Source organism: Pseudophryne corroboree, chromosome 7 (genome assembly GCF_028390025.1).
Source record: "Pseudophryne corroboree isolate aPseCor3 chromosome 7, aPseCor3.hap2, whole genome shotgun sequence".
In the NCBI taxonomy this organism is placed as follows: domain Eukaryota; kingdom Metazoa; phylum Chordata; class Amphibia; order Anura; family Myobatrachidae; genus Pseudophryne; species Pseudophryne corroboree.
The window spans coordinates 500,905,921-500,927,178 of NC_086450.1; the positions used below are offsets into that span (position 1 = coordinate 500,905,921).

General features: G+C 50.2%; 1 protein-coding gene across 2 annotated transcripts in view; it reads left to right on the forward strand.

Moving 5' to 3' along the window:
* Positions 1 to 19,939, forward strand: part of TAOK2 (TAO kinase 2) — a 127,610-nt gene extending 107,671 nt beyond the window's left edge. For both annotated transcript variants that reach the window (XM_063935266.1, XM_063935267.1), the window contains 3 exons: positions 16,332 to 16,544; positions 18,273 to 18,455; positions 18,532 to 19,939. In XM_063935266.1, the coding sequence (XP_063791336.1) occupies positions 16,332 to 16,544; positions 18,273 to 18,455; positions 18,532 to 19,065 (930 nt within the window). In that variant the 3' untranslated portion in view covers positions 19,066 to 19,939. The remainder of the gene's footprint in view (positions 1 to 16,331; positions 16,545 to 18,272; positions 18,456 to 18,531) is intronic.
* Positions 19,940 to 21,258: the final 1,319 nt, after the last annotated feature.

Consider the following 21,258-nt stretch of genomic DNA (forward strand, 5'->3'; position numbering starts at 1 on the left):
GTCTCTTCCGCCCCCTGCACAGTACCGCAGCCTGTCTCTTCCGCCCCCTGCGCTGTACTGCAGCCTGTGTCTCTCCCGCCCCGTGCGCAGTACTGCAGCCTCTGAATGTCTGTCCCACCCCCTGCGCAGTACTGCAGCCTCTGTGTGTCCCGCTCCCTGCGCAGTACTGCAGCCTCTGTCCAGCCCCCAGCGCAGTACCGCAGCCTCTGTGTCTGTCCAGCCCCCTGCGCAGTACCGCAGCCTCTGTGTCTGTCCAGCCCCCTGCGCAGTACCGCAGCCTCTGTCTGTCCAGCCCCCTGCGCAGTACCGCAGCCTCTGTGTCTGTCCAGCCCCCAGCGCAGTACTGCAGCCTCTGAATGTTTGTCCTAACCCCTGCACAGTCTCTCCCGTCCCCTGCACAGTACTGCAGCCTCTGTGTCTGTCCCACCTCCTGCGCAGTACTGCAGCCTCTGTCTGTCCCACCTCCTGCGCAGTACTGCAGCCTCTGTGTCTGTCCCACCTCCTGCGCAGTACTGCAGCCTCTGTCTGTCCCACCTCCTGCGCAGTACTGCAGCCTCTGTGTCTGTCCCACCCCTGCGCAGTACTGCAGCCTGTCTCTCTCCCGCCCCCTGCGCAGTACTGCAGCCTGTCTCTCTCCCGCCCCCTGCGCAGTACTGCAGCCTGTCTCTCTCCCGCCCCCTGCGCAGTACTGCAGCCTGTCTCTCTCCCGCCCCCTGTGCAGTACTGCAGCCTGTCTCTCCCGCCCCCTGTGCAGTACTGCAGCCTCTGTCTGTCCCACCCCCTGCGCAGTACTGCAGCCTCTGTTTGTCTCCCGCTCCCTGCGCAGTACTGCAGCCTCTGAATATCTGTCCCGGCCCCTGCGCAGTACTGCAGTCTCTGTGTCTGTCTCGGACCCTGTGCAGTACTGCAGTCTGTGTCTGTCCAGCCCCCTGCGCAGTACCGCAGCCTCTGTCTGTCCAGCCCCCTGCGCAGTACCGCAGCCTCTGTGTCTGTCCAGCCCCCTGCGCAGTACCGCAGCCTCTGTGTCTGTCTAGCCCCCTGCGCAGTACCGCAGCCTCTGTGGCTGTCTAGCCCCCTGCGCAGTACCGCAGCCTCTGTGGCTGTCTAGCCCCCAACGCAGTACCGCAGCCTCTGTGGCTGTCTAGCCCCCAACGCAGTACCGCAGCCTCTGTGGCTGTCTAGCCCCCTGCGCAGTACCGCAGCCTCTGTGTCTGTCCAGCCCCCTGCGCAGTACTGCAGCCTCTATGTCTGTCCAGCCCCCTGTGCAGTACCGCAGCCTATGTCTGTCCAGCCCCCTGCGTAGTACCGCAGCCTATGTGTCTGTCCAGCCCCCTGCGCAGTACCGCAGCCTCTGTGTCTGTCCCACATATATACATTGCAGTTTCTGTCCACACCCAAAATAGCAGCAAGTGTGTCCAGTGATCCATCACCCACCACACCCCAGCGAGTACATGCTAAGCGGTTCTCCTCCTACCTGGCGTCTCTCCCAGGCTGGTTGTCACCAATGTGTCGGATGGCGACGTCCAACAGCAGCAACTTCCTTGGTACTGACTTTGTTAGGGCCAATATCTGTGTAGTAGTGTGTATGAAGCCATGGTGACCGCATGCCGTAACCCAGACCAGCCAATCAGACAGGTGGATTGATGCATAGTGTGAAATTGCCATTGTCCACACAGGGTGGCTATATATATATATATATATATATATATATATATATATATATATATATATATATATATATATATATATATATAGCCGTAGACATCCGCACAAAGCTGTATTTAGTAGAAGTCAACACGGTGGTGCTCAACTCCAAGGAATAGTGAGTTCCTGATAATAGTCTTTGGTAAAAGAGGGCACTCACCAAATTTTCATAAAAGAAAGTCAGAAGATCATTTATTGGTACATCCGCAGGTCGACGTTTCGATCATGTTAGAATGATCTTTGTCAAGACAGCAAAACAGTGTTGTTGGTGACAGGGCACCAGATGCTGCTTCTGGTGCCCTGTCACCAACAACACTGTTTTGCTGTCTTGACAAAGATCATTCTAACATGATCGAAACGTCGACCTGCGGATGTACCAATAAATGATCTTCTGACTTTCTTTTATGAAAATTTGGTGAGTGCCCTCTTTTACCAAAGACTATATATATATATATATATATATATATGATTTTAAATCTTGTACGTGTGTTGTCTAGCCGTTTTTGTATTGTTCATTAAAATCTGTATTTCTCTATCGTCCTAAGTGGATGCTGGGGTTCCTGAAAGGACCATGGGGAATAGCGGCTCCGCAGGAGACAGGGCACAAAAAAGTAAAGCTTTTACCAGATCAGGTGGTGTGCACTGGCTCCTCCCCCTATGACCCTCCTCCAGACTCCAGTTAGATTTTGTGCCCGAACGAGAAGGGTGCAATCTAGGTGGCTCTCCTAAAGAGCTGCTTAGAGAAAGTTTAGCTTAGGTTTTTTACTTTACAGTGAGTCCTGCTGGCAACAGGATCACTGCAACGAGGGACTTAGGGGAGAAGTAGTGAACTCACCTGCGTGCAGAGTGGATTTGCTGCTTGGCTACTGGACACTAGCTCCAGAGGGACGATCACAGGTACAGCCTGGATGGTCACCGGAGCCGCGCCGCCGGCCCCCTTGCAGACGCTGAAGAGAGAAGAGGTCCAAAATCGGCGGCTGAAGACTCCTGAGTCTTCATAAAGGTAGCGCACAGCACTGCAGCTGTGCGCCATTTTCCTCTCAGCACACTTCACACAACAGTCACTGAGGGTGCAGAGCGCTGGGGGGGGCGCTCTGAGAGGCAAATAAAAACCTTATTAGAGGCAAAAAATACCTCACATATAGCCCACAGAGGCTATATGGAGATATTTAACCCCTGCCTAACTTCAAAAATAGCGGGAGACGAGCCCGCCGTAAAAGGGGCGGGGCCTATCTCCTCAGCACACAGCGCCATTTTCTCTCACAGAAAAGCTGGAGAGAAGGCTCCCAGGCTCTCCCCTGCACTGCACTACAGAAACAGGGTTAAAACAGAGAGGGGGGGCACTGATTTTGGCGATATTGTATATATATATAAAAGATGCTATAAGGGAGAAACACTTATATAAGGTTGTCCCTATATAATTATAGCGTTTTTGGTGTGTGCTGGCAGACTCTCCCTCTGTCTCCCCAAAGGGCTAGTGGGTCCTGTCCTCTGTCAGAGCATTCCCGGTGTGTGTGCTGTGTGTCGGCACGTGTGTGTCGACATGTATGAGGACGATGTTGGTGAGGAGGCGGAGAAATTGCCTGTAATGGTGATGTCACTCTCTAGGGAGTCGACACCGGAATGGATGGCTTATTTAGAGAATTACGTGAGAATGTCAACACGCTGCAAGGTCGGTTGACGACATGAGACGGCCGACAATCTATTAGGACCGGTCCAGGCGGCTCAGAAACACCGTCAGGGGTTTTAAAAACGCCCATTTACCTCAGTCGGTCGACACAGACACAGACACGGACACTGAATACAGTGTCGACGGTGAATAAACAAACGTATTTCTCATTAGGGCCACACGTTAAGGGCAATGAAGGAGGTGTTACGTGTTTCTGATACTACAAGTACCACAAGAAAGGGTATTATGTGGGAGTGGAAAAAACTACCTGTAGTTTTTCCTGAATCAGATAAAATAAAATGAAGTGTGTGATGATGCGTAGGGTTACCCCGATAGCAAATATTGGCGTTATACCCTTTCCCGCCAGAAATTAGGGTACGTTGGGAAACACCCCTTAGGGTGATAAGGCGCTCACACGCTTATCAAGTGGCGTTACCGTCTCCAGATACGGCCGCCCTCAAGGAGCCAGCTGATAGGAAGCTGGAAAAATATCCTAAAAAGTATATACACACATACGGTGGTTATACTGCGACCAGCGATCGCCATCAGCCTGGAGATGCAGTGCTGGGTTGGCTTGGTCGGATTCCCTGACTGAAAATATTTTATTCATGTAGAGCATTTAATAGGATGCATTCTATATATATGTATGTGAGATGCACAGAGGGATATTTGCTCTCTGGCATCAAGATAAGTGCGTTGTCCATATCTCCCAGAAGATGTCAGGGACACGACAGTGGTCAGGTGATACAGATCCCATACGGCAGATGGAAGTATTGCTGTATAAAGGGAAGGAGTTATTTGGGGGTCGGTCCATCGGACCTGGGGACCACAGCAACAGCTGGGAAATCCAACCTTTTTTACCCCAAGTTACATCTCAGCTAAAAAAGACACCGTCTTTTCAGCCTCAATCTTTCCTTTCCCATGAGGGCATGCAGGCAAAAGGCCAGTCATATCTGCCCAGACATAGAGGTAAGGGAAGTAGACTGCAGCAGGCAGCCCTTTCCCAGGAAAAGAAGCCCTCCACCGCGTCTGCCAAGTCCTCAGCATGACGCTGGGGCCGTGCAAGCGGACTCAAGGTGGGGGGGTAGTCTCAAGAGTCTCAGGGCGCAGTGGGATCACTCGCAAGTTGACCCCTAGATCGTACGAGTATTATCCCAGGGGTAAAGATTGGAGAGTCGAGACATCTTCTCCTCGCAGGTTCCTGAAGTCTGCTTTACCAACGGCTCCCTCCGACAGGGAGGCAGCATTGGAAACAATTCACAAGCGGTATATCCAGCAGGTGATAATCAAAGTACCCCTCCTACGACAAGGAAAAGGGTATTATTTTTCCACACTATATTGTGGTACTGAAGCCAGACGGCTTGGTGACACATAGTCTAAATCTAAAATGTTTTGAACACTTACATAAAAGGTTCAAATCGAGATAAAGTCACTCAGAGCAGTGATAGCGAACCGGAAAAAAGGGGACTATATGGTGTCCCTGGACATCAAGGATTACCTCCATGTCCAAATTTTGTCCTTCTCATCAAGGGTACCTCTGGTTCGTGGTACAGAACTGTCAATATCAGTTTCAGACGATGCCGTTTGAATTATCCACGGCACCCCGGGCCTTTTTACCAAGGTAATGGCCGAAAAGATGTTTCTTCAAAGAAAAAAGGCATCTAAATTATCCCTTACTTGCACGACCTAAAAAGGGCAAGTTCCAGAGAACAGTTGGAGGTCGGAAGAGCACTATCTAAAGTAGTTCTTCGACGGCACGACTGGATTCTAAATATTCCAAGAATCGCAGCTGTTTTCCGACGATACGTCTGCTGTTCCTAGGGATGATTCTGGACACGGTTCAGAAAAAGGTTTTTCTTCCCGAGGAAAAAGCCAAGGAGTTATCCGACCTGTCAGGAACCTCCTAAAACCAGGAAAGGTGTCTGTACATCAATGCACAAGAGTCCTGGGAAAAATGGTGGCTTTTTACGAAGCAATTCCATTCGGCAGATTCCATGCAAGAATTTTCCAAAGGGATCTGTTGGACAAATGGTCAGGGTCGCATCCTCAGATGCACCTGCGAATAACCCTGTCGCCAAGGACAAGGGTATATCTTCTGTGGTGGTTGCAAAAGGCTCATCTATTGGAGGGCCGCAGATTCGGCATACAGGATTTGATCCTGGTGACCACGGACGCCAGCCTGAGAGGTTGGGGAGCAGTCACACAAGGAAGAAACTTCCAGGGGGTATGGACGAACCTGGAAAAGTCTCTTCACATAAACATTCTGGTACTAAGAGCAATCTAAAATGCGCTAAGCCAGGCGGAACCACTCCTGCAAGGAAAACCGGTGTTGATTCAGTCGGACAACATCACGGCGGTCGCCCATGTAAACAGACAGGGCGGCACAAGAAGCAGGAGTGCAATGGCAGAAGCTGCCAAGATTCTTCGCTGGGCGGAGAATCACGTAATAGCACTGTCAGCAGTGTTCTTCCCGGGCGTGGACAACTGGGAAGCAGACTTCCTCAGCAGACACGATATTCACCCGGGAGAGGGGGGTCTTCATCCAGAAGTCTTCCACATGCTAATAAACTGTTGGGAAAGACCAATGGTAGACATGATGGCGTCTCGCCTCAACAAGAAACTGGACAAGTATTGCGCCAGGTCAAGAGATCCACAGGCAATAGCTGTGGACGCACTGGTAACACCTTGGGTGTACAAATCAGTATATGTGTTTCCTCCTCTGCCTCTCATACCAAAGGTATTGAAGATTATACGGTGAGGAGGAGTAAGAACAATACTAGTGGCTCCGGATTGGCCAAGAAGGACTTGGTACCCGGAACTTCAAGAGTTGGTCACGGACGACCCGTGCCCTCTACTTCTGAGAAGGGACCTGCTACAACAGGGTCCCTGTCTCTTTCAAGACTTACCGCGGCTGCGTTTGACGGCATGGCGGTTGAACGCCAGATCCTAAAAGGGAAAGGCATTCCAGAAGAAGTCATTCCTACCTTGATTAAGGCAAGGAAGGAAGTCACCGCGAAACATTATCACCGCATTTGGCGAAAATATGTCGCGTGGTGCGAGGATCGGAGTGTTCCGACGGAGGAATTTCAACTGGGTCGTTTCCTACATTTCCTATAATCAGGATTGTCTATGGGTCTCAAATTGAGATCTATTAAGGTTCAAATTTCGGCCCTGTCAATATTCTTCCAAAAAGAATTGGCCTCAGTTCCTGAGGTACAGACTTTTGTTAAAGGAGTACTGCATATACAGCCTCCTGTGGTGCCTCCGGTGGCACCGTGGGATCTAAATGTAGTTTTAGATTTCCTCAAATCCCATTGGTTTGAACCATTGAAAAAGGTGGATTTTAAATATCTCACATGGAAAGTGACTATGTTACTGGCCCTGGCTTCCGCCAGGAGAGTATCTAAATTGGCGGCTTTATCTTATAAAAGCCCTTATCTAATCTTCCATTCGGATAGGGCAGAACTGAGGACTCGTCCGCATTTTCTCCCTAAGGTGGTATCAGCGTTTCACCTGAACCAACCTATTGTGGTGCCTGCGGCCACTGGCGACTTGGAGGACTCCAAGTTGTTGGACGTTGTCAGAGCCTTAAAAATATACATTTCAAGGACGGCTGAAGTCAGAAAATCTGACTCGCTGTTGATACTATATGCACCCAACAAGTTGGGTGCCCCTGCTTCTAAGCAGACGATTGCTCGTTGGATTTGTAACACAATTCAACTTGCTCATTCTGTGGCAGGCCTGCCACAGCCTAAATCTGTTAAGGCCCATTCCACAAGGAAGGTGGGCTCATCTTGGGCGGCTGCCCGAGGGGTCTCGGCATTACAATTCTGTCGAGCAGCTACGTGGTCGGGGGAAAACACGTTTGTAAAATTCTACAAATTTGATACCCTGGCAAAAGAGGACTTGGAATTCTCTCATTCGGTGCTGCAGAGTCATCCGCACTCTCCCGCCCGTTTGGGAGCTTTGGTATAATCCCCATGGTCCTTTCAGGAACCCCAGCATCCACTTAGGACGATAGAGAAAATAAGAATTTACTTACCGATAATTCTATTTCTCGGAGTCCGTAGTGGATGCTGGGCGCCCATCCCAAGTGCGGATTATCTGCAATACTGTACATAGTTATTGTTAACAAATTCGGGTTATATTGTTAAGGAGCCATCTTTAAGAGGCTCTTTCTGTTATCATACTGTTAACTGGGTTTAGATCACAAGTTGTACGGTGTGATTGGTGTGGCTGGTATGAGTCTTACCCGGGATTCAAATTGCCTCCCTTATTGTGTACGCTCGTCCGGGCACAGTACCTAACTGGAGTCTGGAGGAGGGTCATAGGGGGAGGAGCCAGTGCACACCACCTGATCTGGTAAAAGCTTTACTTTTTTGTGCCCTGTCTCCTGCGGAGCCGCTATTCCCCATGGTCCTTTCAGGAACCCCAGCATCCACTACGGACTCCGAGAAATAGAATTATCGGTAAGTAAATTCTTATTTTTATGTTGTGAAGTTACAGATTACATTTTTATTGGGAATAAGCTAGTTCCCTAAGTTCGTGCCCTATATTGCGAAAAGCACTATTTTAATCTATGAACGATACACACTATGTTTGCTGTTTCTTCTTTTACATGTTAATCCTAAAATTATGAACATCGGCTGGAAGTTTTTATTCACCAGATAAGTGCCCATGGCCATACTAATTTTTTAACCCACCTGAGTGTTTCCGTTATAATTGTCACTACACTCATTAGCGCTTGTTTTCTTCACTACCCAATTTTTTTTTTCTACGTGTACACCATACACTAATCTTGTATTACGAGCTGCTACTCTTAAAAGGGTTAAACGAGTGTTTTCTTTATTACTGTTTCCACCGCACGTCTGTACTGTAGCGCCTAGGTCTCTATTTCTCTCTCTATATAATTTTTTTTCTTTCTCTGACGTCCTAGTGGATGCTGGGAACTCCGTAAGGACCATGGGGAATAGCGGGCTCCGAAGGAGGCTGGGCACTCTAGAAAGATCTTAGACTACCTGGTGTGCACTGGCTCCTCCCACTATGACCCTCCTCCAAGCCTCAGTTAGATTTCGTGCCCGGCCGAGGTTGGATGCACACTAGGGGCTCTCCTGAGCTCTTAGAAAGTAATAGTCTTAGATTTTTTTATTTTCAGTGAGACCTGCTGGCAACAGGCTCACTGCAGCGAGGGACTAAGGGGAGAAGAAGCGAACCTGCCTGCTTGCAGCCGGATTGGGCTTCTTAGGCTACTGGACACCATTAGCTCCAGAGGGATCGACCGCAGGCCCAGCCTTGATGTTCGGTCCCGGAGCCGCGCCGCTGTCCCCCTTACAGAGCCAGAAGCAAGAAGATGGTCCGGAAAATCGTCGGCATGAAGACTGTCTTCACCAAGGTAGCGCACAGCACTGCAGCTGTGCGCCATTGCTCCTCTCACACACTTCACACTCCGGTCACTGAGGGTGCAGGGCGCTGGGGGGGGCGCCCTGAGGCAGCAATAAAAACACCTTGGCTGGCTAAAATACCTCAATATATAGCCCCAGGGGCTATATATGAGGTAAATACCCCTGCCAGAATTCCATAAAAAACGGGAGAATAGGCCGCGAAAAAGGGGCGGAGCCTATCTCCTCAGCACACTGGCGCCATTTTCCCTCACAGCTCCGCTGGAAGGAAGCTCCCTAGCTCTCCCCTGCAGTCTACAAAGGGTTAATAAAGAGAGGTGGGGCACTAAATTTAGGCGCAGTATACATTATATATAAAAACAGCAGCTATAGGGGACATAACTCAGTTAGTCCCTGCATTATATAGCGCTCTGGTGTGTGCTGGCATACTCTCACTCTGTCCCCCCAAAGGGCTTTTGTGGGTCCTGTCCTCGTTTAGAGCATTCCCTGTGTGTCTGCGGTGTGTCGATACGGCTGTGTCGACATGTTGAATGAGGAGGCTTATATGGTGACGGAACAGAGGCCGATATATGTGATGTCGCCCCCTGTGGGGCCGACACCAGAGTGGATGGATAGGTGAAAGGTATTAACCGACAGTGTCAACTCCTTACATAAAAGGGTGGATGACGTAACAGCTGTGGGACAGCCGGCTTCGCAGCCCGCGCCTGCCCAGGCGTCTCAAAGGCCGTCAGGGGCTCAAAAACGCCCGCTCTCTCAGATGGCAGACACAGATGTCGACACGGAGTCTGACTCCAGTGTCGACAAGGTGGAGACATATACACAATCCACTAGGAACATCCGTGACTTGATCCCGGCAATAAAAAATGTGTTATACATTTCTGACTTTAACCCAAGCACCTCTAAAAATGGGTTTTAGGTTTGGGGAGAAAAAACAGGCAGTGTTTTGTTCCCCCATCAGATGAATAAATGAAGTGTGTGAAAAGCGTGGGTTCCCCCGTTAAGAAACTGGTAATTTATAAAAAGTTACTGATGGCGTACCCTTTCCCGCCAGGTGGATAAGTTACGCTGGGAGATATCCCCTAGGGTGGATAAGGCGCTCACACGTTTGTCAAAAAAGGTGGCACTGCCGTCTTAGGATACGGCCACTTTAATAGGTACCTGTTGATAAAAAACAGGAGGCTATCCTGAAGTCTGTATTTACACACTCGGGTACTAGACTGAGACCTGCAGATAGTGCTGCTGCAGCGTGGTCGGTGACCCTGTCAAACAGGGATACTAGTTGGCAAACATAAAAACATATTAAAGACGTCGTCTTATATATGGGGGATGCACAGAGGGATATTTTGCCGGCTGGCATCCAAAATAAATGTAATGTCCATTCTGTCAGGAGGGTATTAGAGACCTGTCACTGGACAGGTGATGCTGACTTAAAAAGCGCATAGAGAGCCTTATAAGGGTGAGGAATTATTTGGGGATGGTCTCTGGGACCTCGTATCCACAGCAACTGCTGGGAAGAAATAATTTTACCTCAGGTTTCCTCACAGACAGAGGTACAGTCCTTTCGGCTTCAGAAAAGCAAGCGGGTCAAATGGCGCTTCCTTTCTGTACAGAGACAAGGGAAGAGGGAAAAAGCTGCACCAGTCAGCCTGTTCCCAGAATCAAGATTCTTCCCCCGCCTCCTGTGAGTCCACACCATGACGCGGGTGCTCCACAGGTGTAGCCAGGTACGGTGGGGGGCCGTCTCAAAAAATTTCAGCAATTAGTGGGCTCGCTCACAGGTGGATCCTTGTTTCTTTCAAGTAGTATTTCAGGGGTACAAGCTGGAATTCGAGATGTCTCCCCCCAGCCGTTTCCTAAAATATGCCTTGCTGACAACTCCCTCAGGCAGGGAGGCTGTGCTAGAGGCAATTAATAAGCGGTATTCCCAGCAGGTAATACTCAAGGTGCCCCTACTTCAACAAGGACGGGGTTACTATTCCACACGGGTTGGGGTACCGAAACCGCATGGTTCGGTGTGACCCATTTTATATTTAAAATCCTTGAACACATACATAAAAAAATTCAAGTTCAAGATGGAATCGCTCAGGGCGGTTATTGCAAGCCTGGACGAGGGGGATTACATGGTATCCCGGGACATCAAGGATGCTTACCTGCATGTCCCCATTTACCGTCCTCGCTAGGAGTACCTCAGATTTGTGGTACAGGATTACCATTACCAAGTCCAGACACTGCCGTTTGGACTGTACATGGCACCGAGGGTGTTTTATCAAGGTAATGGCCGAAATGATGATACTCCTTCAAAAAAAGGGAGTTGTAATTATCCCGTACTTGGACAATCTCGTTATAAGGGCGAGGTCCAAGGAGCAGTTGGTAGTCAGGGTAGCACTATTTTGGAAAGTGCTACAACAGCATGGTTGGATTCTAAACAGTCCAAAGTCACAGCTGGTTCCTATGACACGTCTACTGTTCCTGGGGATGGTTCTGGACATAAACCAGAAATAGTGTTTCTCCCGGAGGAGAAAGCCAAGGAGTTGTCATCTCTAGTCAGAGACCTCCTGAAGCCAAAATAGGTAGCGGTGCATCATTGCACGCGAGTCCTGGGAAAAATGGTAGCTTCCTACGAAGCAATCCCATTAGGCAGGTTCCATACAAGAACTTTTCAGAGGGACCTGTTGGACAAGTGGTCCGGATCGCATCTTCCGATGCATAGGCTGATACCCTGGTCCTTGGAGACAGGGTTATCTCTACTGTGGTGGCTGCAGAGTGCCCATCTTCAAGAGGGCCGCAGGTTCGGCATACAGGACTAGGTCCTAGTGACCATGGATTCCAGCCTTTGAGGCTGGGGGGCAGTCACACAGGGAAGAAACTTCCAGGGACTTTGGTCAAGTCAGGTTATTTCCCTACACATAAATATTCTGGACCTGAGGGCCATTTACAATGCCCTGAGGCCGGCAAGGCCTCTGCTTCAAAACCAGCCGGTACTGATCCAATCAGACAATATCACGGCAGTCGCCCATGTAAACCAACAGGGCGGCACAAGAAGCAGGATGGCGATAGCAGAAGCCACAAGGATTCTCCGATAGGCGGAAAATCATGTGTTAGCACTGTCAGCAGTGTTCATTCCCGGAGTGGACAACTGGGAAGCAGATCTTCTCAACAGACACGACCTCCACCCGGGAGAATGGGGACTTCCTCCAGAAGTCTTCCAATAGGATTGTACACCATTGGGAAAGGCCACAGGTGGACATGATGGCGTCCCGCCTCAACAAAAAGCTATAAAAGATATTGCACCAGGTCAAGGGACCCTCAGGCGATAGCTATGGACGCTCTGGTAACACCGTGGGTGTACCAGTCGGTTTATGTGTTCTCCCCTCTGCCTCTCATACCAAAGGTACTGAGAATAATAAGAAGGCGAGGAGTAAGAACGATACTCGTGGATGGCCAAGAAGAGCTTGGTACCCAGAACTTCAAGAATTTATTTTAGAGGACCCATGGCCTCTGCCACTCAGACAGGACCTGCGGCAGCAGGGGCCCTGTCTGTTCCAAGACTTACCGCGGCTGCGTTTGACGGCATGGCGGTTGAACGCCGGATCCTGAAGGAAAAGGGCATTCTGGAGGAAGTCATTCCTACGCTTACTAAAGCCAGGAAAGAGGTTACAGCAACTCATTATCACCGCATATGGCGAAAATATGTTGCATGGTGTGAGGCCGAAAGGGCCCCAACAGAGGAATTTCAACTAGGTCGATTTCTGCATTTCCTGCAAGCAGGAGTGACTATGGGCCTTAAATTGGGTTCCATTAAGGTACAGATCTCGGCTCTGTTGATTTTCTTTCAAAAAGAACTAGCTTCAGTACCTGAAGTTCAGACATTTATAAAAGGAGTGCTGCATAGTCAGCCCCCGTTTGTGCCTCCTGTGGCACCTTGGGATCTCAACGTGGTGTTGAGTTTCTTAAAATCACATTGGTTTGAACCACTAAAAACCGTGGATCTGAAATATCTCACGTGGAAGGTGGTTATGTTATTGGCCTTGGCTTCTGCCAGGCGAGTATCAGAATTGGCGGCTTTGTCTTGTAAAAGCCCTTATTTGATTTTCCATATGGATAGGGCAGAATTGAGGACTCGTCCCCAGTTTCTCCCAAAGGTGGTGTCAGCGTTTCACCTGAACCAGCCTATTGTGGTGCCTGCGGCTACTAGGGACTTGGAGGACTCCAAGTTGCTAGACGTTGTCAGGGCACTGAAAATATATGTTTCCAGAACGGCTAGAGTCAGAAAATCTGACTCGCTGTTTATCCTATATGCACCTAACAAGCTGGGTGCTCCTGCTTCTAAGCAGACTATTGCTCGTTGGATTTGTAGTACAATTCAGCTTGCACATACTGTGGCAGGCCTGCCACAGCCAAAATCTGTCAATGCCCAATCCACAAGGAAGGTGGGCTCATCTTGGGCGGCTGCCCGAGGGGTCTCGGCTTTACAACTTTGCCGAGCAGCTACTTGGTCAGGGGCAAACACGTTTGCAAAATTCTACAAATTTGATACCCTGGCTGAGGAGGACCTGGAGTTCTCTCATTCGGTGCTGCAGAGTCATCCGCACTCTCCCGCCCGTTTGGGAGCTTTGGTATAATCCCCATGGTCCTTACGGAGTTCCCAGCATCCACTAGGACGTCAGAGAAAATAAGAATTTACTCACCGGTAATTCTATTTCTCGTAGTCCGTAGTGGATGCTGGGCGCCCATCCCAAGTGCGGTTTATCTGCAATACTTGTACATAGTTATTGTTAACTAAATCGGGTTATTGTTGAGCCATCTGTTGAGAGGCTCTATTGTTTCATACTGTTAACTGTGTTTCATATCACGAGTTGTACGGTGTGATTGGTGTGGCTGGTATGAGTCTTACCCGGGATTCAAAATCCTTCCTTATTGTGTACGCTCGTCCGGGCACAGTACCTAACTGAGGCTTGGAGGAGGGTCATAGTGGGAGGAGCCAGTGCACACCAGGTAGTCTAAGATCTTTCTAGAGTGCCCAGCCTCCTTCGGAGCCCGCTATTCCCCATGGTCCTTACGGAGTTCCCAGCATCCACTACGGACTACGAGAAATAGAATTACCGGTGCGTAAATTCTTATTTTTTTTATTTGTGTGTAGGAAACACGTGGAGAAACTAATAAAGTTCTGTATATGGGTGGACATTGCTGTATATAGGGGTCATTCCGAGTTGATCGCTAGCTGCATTTGTTCGCAGTGATCAGGCTAAAAAATTGCATTTCTGCACATGCGCGACGTACGGGCACAACGAACGTTACAGTTTTGCACAGGGTCTAGTGAAGCATTTCAGTTGCACTGGTTGCCGCAGAGTGATTGACATGAAGTGGGTGTTTCTGGGTGGCAACTGACCGATTTCAGGGAGTGTTCAGAAAAACGAAGGCGTGGCTGGGCGGGTGTGTGACGTCAAATCCGGAACTGAATAGTCTGGAGCAAGCGCTGAGTAGGTCTGAAACTACACAAAAAAACTTTTGCAGGCGCTCTGCGATACAACCGTTCGCACTTCTGCTAAGCTAACATACACTCCCAGTGGGTGGCGGCATAGCGTTTGCACGGCTGCTACAAACTGCTAGCGAGCGATCAACTCAGAATGACCCCCATAGATCGGTCTTGGGGAGCCATGTGCTGTACCTTATTCTCCCTCACAGATTGACAGAAATGTGACAGTCAAAGTTCCCATATCTCCTGCCAGGTGTTCTGGGACTTGTAGTGCCACAGCAGCTGGGGAGGCACTGCTTGTTATACATAGAGTAAAGTAATGCACTGACACACATTCCACCTTGCAAAAGATACTATGTTTTTTGTGCTTTGGGACACAAGGAGAAGTTGGGAGTAGATATACTTTAAACTGTATCTAGCAGGAGCGATTGATTTGTTTTTCCCATCTGTCTTCTGTACCTTCCCCCTTTTCTTGCCCCCTGCCCCGTCATTACCTGCACCCTCCCTCTTCTCCTGCCCCCTGCCTCGTCACCTTCTGCACCCTCCCTCTTCTCCTGCCCCGTCACCTTCTGCACCCTCCCTCTTCTCCTGTCCCCTGCCCCGTCACCTTCTGCACCCTCCCTCTTCTCCTGTCCCCTGCCCCGTCACCTTCTGCACCCTCCCTCTTCTCCTGTCCCCTGCCCCGTCACCTTCTGCACCCTCCCTCTTCTCCTGTCCCCTGCCCCGTCACCTTCTGCACCCTCCCTCTTCTCCTGTCCCCTGCCCCGTCACCTTCTGCACCCTCCCTCTTCTCCTGTCCCCTGCCCCGTCACCTTCTGCACCCTCCCTCTTCTCCTGTCCCCTGCCCCGTCACCTTCTGCACCCTCCCTCTTCTCCTCTTCTCCTGCCCCGTCACCTTCTGCACCCTCCCTCTTCTCCTGCCCCGTCACCTTCTGCACCCATCCTCTTCTCCTGCCCCGTCACCTTCTGCACCCTCCTCCTCCTGCCCCGTCACCACCTGCACCCTCCCTCTTCTCCTGTCACCTCCCCCGTCACCTTCTGCACCCTCCCTCTTCTCCTGTCACCTCCCCCGTCACCTTCTGCACCCATCCTCTTCTCCTGCCCCGTCACCTTCTGCACCCTCCTCCTCCTGCCCCGTCACCTTCTGCACCCTCCTCCTTCTCCTGCCCCGTCACCACCTGCACTCTCCTCCTTCTCCTGCCCCGTCACCACCTGCACCCTCCCTCTTCTCCTGTCCCCTGCCCCGTCACCTCCTGCACCCTCCCTCTTCTCCTGTCCCATGCCCCGTCACCTTCTGCACCCTCCCTCTTCTCCTGCCCCGTCACTTTCTGCACCTTCTTCTGCCCCGTCACCACCTGCACTCTCCCCCTCCTGCTGCCCTGTCACCTTCTGCACCCTCCCTCTTCTCCTGTCCCCTGCCCCGTCACCTTCTGCACCCTCCCTCTTCTCCTGCCCCGTCACCTTCTGCACCCTCCCTCTTCTCCTGCCCCGTCACCTTCTGCACCCTCCCTCTTCTCCTGTCCCCTGCCCCGTCACCTTCTGCACCCTCCCTCTTCTCCTGTCCCCTGCCCCGTCACCTTCTGCACCCTCCCTCTTCTCCTGTCCCCTGCCCCGTCACCTTCTGCACCCTCCCTCTTCTGCTGTCACCTGCCCCGTCACCTTCTGCACCCATCCTCTTCTCCTGCCCCGTCACCTTCTGCACCCATCCTCTTCTCCTGCCCCGTCACCTTCTGCACCCATCCTCTTCTCCTGCCCCGTCACCTTCCGCACCCATCCTCTTCTCCTGCCCCGTCACCTTCTGCACCCATCCTCTTCTCCTGCCCCGTCACCACCTGCACCCTTCTTCTCCTGCCCCGTCACCACCTGCACCCTCCTCCTTCTCCTGCCCCGTCACCACCTGCACCCTCCTCCTCCTCCTGCCCCGTCACCACCTGCACTCTCCTCCTTCTCCTGCCCCGTCACCACCTGCACCCTCCCTCTTCTCATGCCCCGTCTCTCTTTCCTGCGCCTGTCCTTCATGCATTCGGTCTCCGCCTACTTTGGTCCCTCTCCTGTTCTTCCTCCCTGACCCTTCTCTTTCCAGTCTAAGGAGCTCCAGATCAAGCGTCAGTTCCAGGACACGTGCAAGATTCAGACGCGCCAGTACAAGGCTCTGCGCAACCACCTGCTGGAGACCACGCCCAAAAGCGAGCACAAGAGCATCCTGAAGAGGCTGAAGGATGAGCAGACCCGGAAGCTGGCGATCCTAGCGGAGCAATACGACCACAGCATTAATGAGATGCTCTCCACCCAGGCCGTGCGTCCTTTACCTCTTATGTCATACTACATTGCCCTACAATCCTGTGATAACTTCCCATGGCTTAGCTCTTTAATTTGTCCCTCACAATTATTAGGTAGCGCATAATGGGTAGAGCTGATAAATGGCAAAAAGCTTAAATGGCAAAGCATAGCGTGTCAGTTATGGTTGCTGTGATATCACTGGCTTGGCCCCTTTGGATTTAGCGTTCTGCAGGCTGAACAACTAAAGGGTCGAGCAGGAAGGGTACATGACAGACGGCTATTACATTGGTTATGTTATTAGTGGTACAGCTGCTTTTATGTGTAATATAGAACAGCGGTTTCTCTTGCCCTTTAAAGCACAAGGCATTATGTAGGAACGCCAGCACTGATTCCGAGTAACCCGGGTCTCTCTTTACGGATGTAAACGGCGCAGAATCAAATTTATGCATCTTGCATATATCTGTCCTGTTCTGAGCCAGGAACAACTTGGCTGGATCTATTTGTTCGTGAAAAGGGGTGTTTCGGGGTATGAAGTGGATGTTGGCAAAGCGATCGCATATAACTGCCCCTTCTTGTGAGCATGTAGCAAAGGCTCTGTGTGACTCTGAGACGTGCATTCGGGGAAGGGAAAGCCCAGTGTCTGTCATGTCTCTTGCACCTAGTGGGGGGGAGAGAGGGGGGGGGGGGGGCGGTAGCTGGTGCACGTGCCTATACTAATAATGACTGCTAAGGTAGCCAATGCTTAATCAGCGGGCAGCACAGGTTCACCCCCTTCCTTATATACAGATTGCAAGAGGACCGACACTCACATGGGTGCTAGTTCAGGCCGAGCTGCAGGCTACTCCATATATACACTGTAACTGAAGGCACTTTCCAGTCCTGTATAAAGCATTTACAATGATTGTTGTGTACCCTGTGAAAAAGCCTTTCACTCATAGAGGAGCACCTCCTTACTAATATTGCAGCTGGTTACAGAGAGGTGGTGCACATTTTTAGCAGTGCATAAACACCGCTATTTCCGGATCATTATAACTATAGCCTTTGCCATGTCCGCGATGGGCTGGAATTGCCATTTGAGTATACTGTGTACATTGTTAGAAAGCCTGTCACTCATAGAGAAGCACCTCCTTACTAATACTGCAGCTGGTTACAGAGAGGTGGTGCACATTTTTAGCAGTGCATAAACACTGCTATTTCTGGATCAATGTTATTATAGCCTTTGCCATGTCCACTATGGGCTGGAATTGCCATTTGAGTATACTGCGTACATTGTTAGAAAGCCTGTCACTCATAGAGAAGCACCTCCTTACTAATGTTGCAGCTGGTTACAGAGAGGTGGTGCACATTTTTAGCAGTGCATAAACACCGCTATTTCCAGATCATTAGTACTATAGCCTTTGCCATGTCCACTATGGGCTGGAATTGCCATTTGAGTATACTGTGTACATTGTTAGAAAGCCTGTCACTCATAGGGAAGCACCACCTTACTAATATTGCAGCTGGTTACAGAGAGGTGGTGCACATTTTTAGCAGTGCATAAACACCGCTATTTCCCGATCATTATAACTATAGCCTTTTGAGTATACTGTGTACATCGTTAGAAAGCCTGTTACTCATAGAGAAGCACCTCCTTACTAATATTACAGCAGGTTACAGAGTGGTGGTGCACATTTTTAGCAGTGCATAAATACACAGCTGTGGGCTGGAATTGCCATTTGAGTGTACTGTGACCATGTTTTGCCAGTTGCGGCTGGACGAAACCCAGGAATCGGAATACCAGGAGCTGCGCATCCAGCTGCAAAAGGAACTGGAACTCCTGAATGCCTATCAGAGCAAGATCAAGATTCATACAGAGGCTCAACATGAGCGCGAGATCAAAGAGCTGGAACAGCGGGTCTCCATTCGCCGGGCGCTGCTGGAACAGAGGGTGAGGAAGCAGTAGTGTGGCTAGGGGGTGGGCACTTGTTTATCCTTGTATTTACACCTCTCTGTTGGTTCCGCAGATAGAGGAGGAGATGCTGGCCCTGCAGAGTGAGCGCTCTGAGCGTATACGGAGCCTCCTAGAACGCCAAGCCAGGGAGATTGAAGCATTTGACTCGGAGAGCATGCGGCTGGGGTTCAGCAACATGGCGTTGACTGGCATACCTGCAGAGGCATTCAATCAGGGCTACCCGGCTCCTCCCCCTGGTTGGCCCTCCCGCCCCGTCCCTCGTAGCGGCTCGCACTGGAGTCACGGCGTGCAAAACACTGGGGCCCCTCAGCTCTGGCGACAGCCGACACTGCTAGCACCTCCCTCCTCTGCGTGGGGTCTACACCCCCCAGGTTCCTCTTCCTCCATCATGCCCTCCTCTTCCTCTTCTTCTTCCTCCTCTGCCTCACCATCTTCCTCTAGTGGCCGGGCTGGCCTATTACTACTCCGTAACAGTCCGCAGCCTATGAGGCGAGGCGCACCTGGGGGCCCCTCTGAGGCAGGGTTGAGCCGAAGCACCAGTGTCACCTCCCAGCTCTCTAACGGCTCCCATCTATCCTACTCCTGAGCTCATAGCTGCCTGTGGTCCCTCGGTAACCCTTCTCCACCCTGCCAGTGCCAGGTAGACAGAGCCAGTCTCTCCCTCGCCCCCCAGCCCCCATACGTACCTGTGGTTCTATCAGTATGGCTCTTGCCCTCAAAGCTCCAAACTTTTACCACTGATTACTCCTCGTTACTTACCCTGCAGATTTTTTTTTCTCCCCCCCCCCCCTCCAAATCATTATTTAAATCCCAATCACTTCCTGTTCTATAGAGCGCTCCCCCTAACTTCCGAGCTGGGTTTTACCCCATGTACATAGACCTCTGCCCCGTTCCTCTCCCAACTATTGGTTCATATGTTTCTTCCTGAAGACCCTTAAACAGCCCAAGTATTTCACCCCCATCTGTGGTAGAAGATCAAACACTGCTTGTTTTTCTAGCACTTTACTGGGTAAAATGCCTATATATATATAATTTTTTTTTATTTTATTTTTTAAGTCCCTTTTATCCTATGTTGAGTCGCTGTATCATTTTAATGATGTCGTCGCTGAGTTTTCTGATGGGCGGTTGTGAGTCTGTGTGTGTACACTGAGTGTGCGAGCGAATGGTGTGGGTTTTTTTTTTTTAAATAGATAAGATTAAAAATGTAAAAAAAAAAAAAGACTATTAAGGAATGTATTAAAAAATAAAAAACTACTTAATATCCCTTCGGGGGCGTCCATTGGCCAAGGGCCTAGATATGTTTTTTTTTTTTTTTTTTCTTTTATCTTGAAAAAGTGAGAATGAAGCAGGATTGCGGAACGTGTTTCCTGCGGAGCCGTCAGCGTTTCAGGAGACTGCAGAGACTTTTACGTTACATGACAAATGTTGGATATCAAAGGATTAAACTGGAATGGATAATGGTTTCTGTGTACTAAGTTTGTGGGGGGGAATGAAGTTGGCTTTGCAGGTACCGCTTGGAGTACACGGTTAGAATTGGGTGATGGGTACGATGTGCAATATATGGAGGCAATTTGTAATATTGGGGCAGATATGGCGCACAATAAGGGGTGCTTATGGAGATTGGTGCAGTCATAGCACCCGATTTTAGGGAAGATTTATCAAAGATTGGAGAGAGATAAAGTAGCAACCAATCGGCTTTTGAAGGTCTTTTTTTATTTTATTTTTATTTCGAACACGGCCTGTAACATGACAGGTAGTGGCTGATTGGTTGGTGCTTTATCCTCCAAGCCTTTATAAATTTTTCCCTTAATCTTTATTGCTTTAACTCTTCATAATGGCACTCGGAGGTGCAGATTAGCCGCTATGCAGTAGTCCTCTCCTGCGGATTGTGCTCCCCCCCCCCCCCCCCTCCTCCTGTTGTGCAGTGGTTGGGACCTGCAAGTTTTCAGTGATGCAGACTGCCTTCTCGGAAACCTTTCTGCTGCCGTACTAAAGTATTCCCCCGTCTGACCGTGCATAATTGTGCAAGCGGTTCAGAAAATGAACTGCACGTGTCTTTCCCATGGGCAAAACCACCCGTGTCCCGGTCGGCCTTCATTCATGTCTCTCTAAGAGGGTAGCACTCAACAGAGGAGACAGTGCAGCGCCGGGGAGGGGTTAGCTGGTTCTGGGCCCAGACCACTGTCCCAGAGGCTCAGTGTTTCTATGACAACAGCATCTTAGCAGTTGCCCGTTTCCGTTACACATCCAGCAACCTGTAGATAACTGCCGGCTGCAACATTTCATCCTCAGGGGCGGCGCTAGAGGTGACTTGCTAACAAAGCTACTACCAACGTCTGCAACATCGGATAATTAAGTCACATTCACTTGATATATAGATATAGATTCCATATTGTTATTAATTGTAACATTGTTTCACTAGTTAGGGACGAAGAAGAAAACATTTTTATATTTTTTATGGTAATTGCTTATCTGCTGCAGCTCATTAGTAAGGGCAGGTGTGAGAGCGGATCGAGGAAGAAGGTTAGATCCCGCTGTGACCGTTCAAGCAACATGGCAGCACCCCCCGATGGTGCCTGTAGTCTGCGCACACTCTTAACCAGCGCAGCCATCCTTGCCCAAGCAGCTGCTGACTCTCTAAAGGCGGCACAGGTAACTTTTCTATGGCCGAGGCCGGAGTTGGGTAAAAGGTCAATGGTTCTTGTGAAGTAGGCACTGCTAAAACTGCATAAAGGTGATTTCAAATGTGTTAATTGTTTAGAGCAGGGGTGGGGAGCCT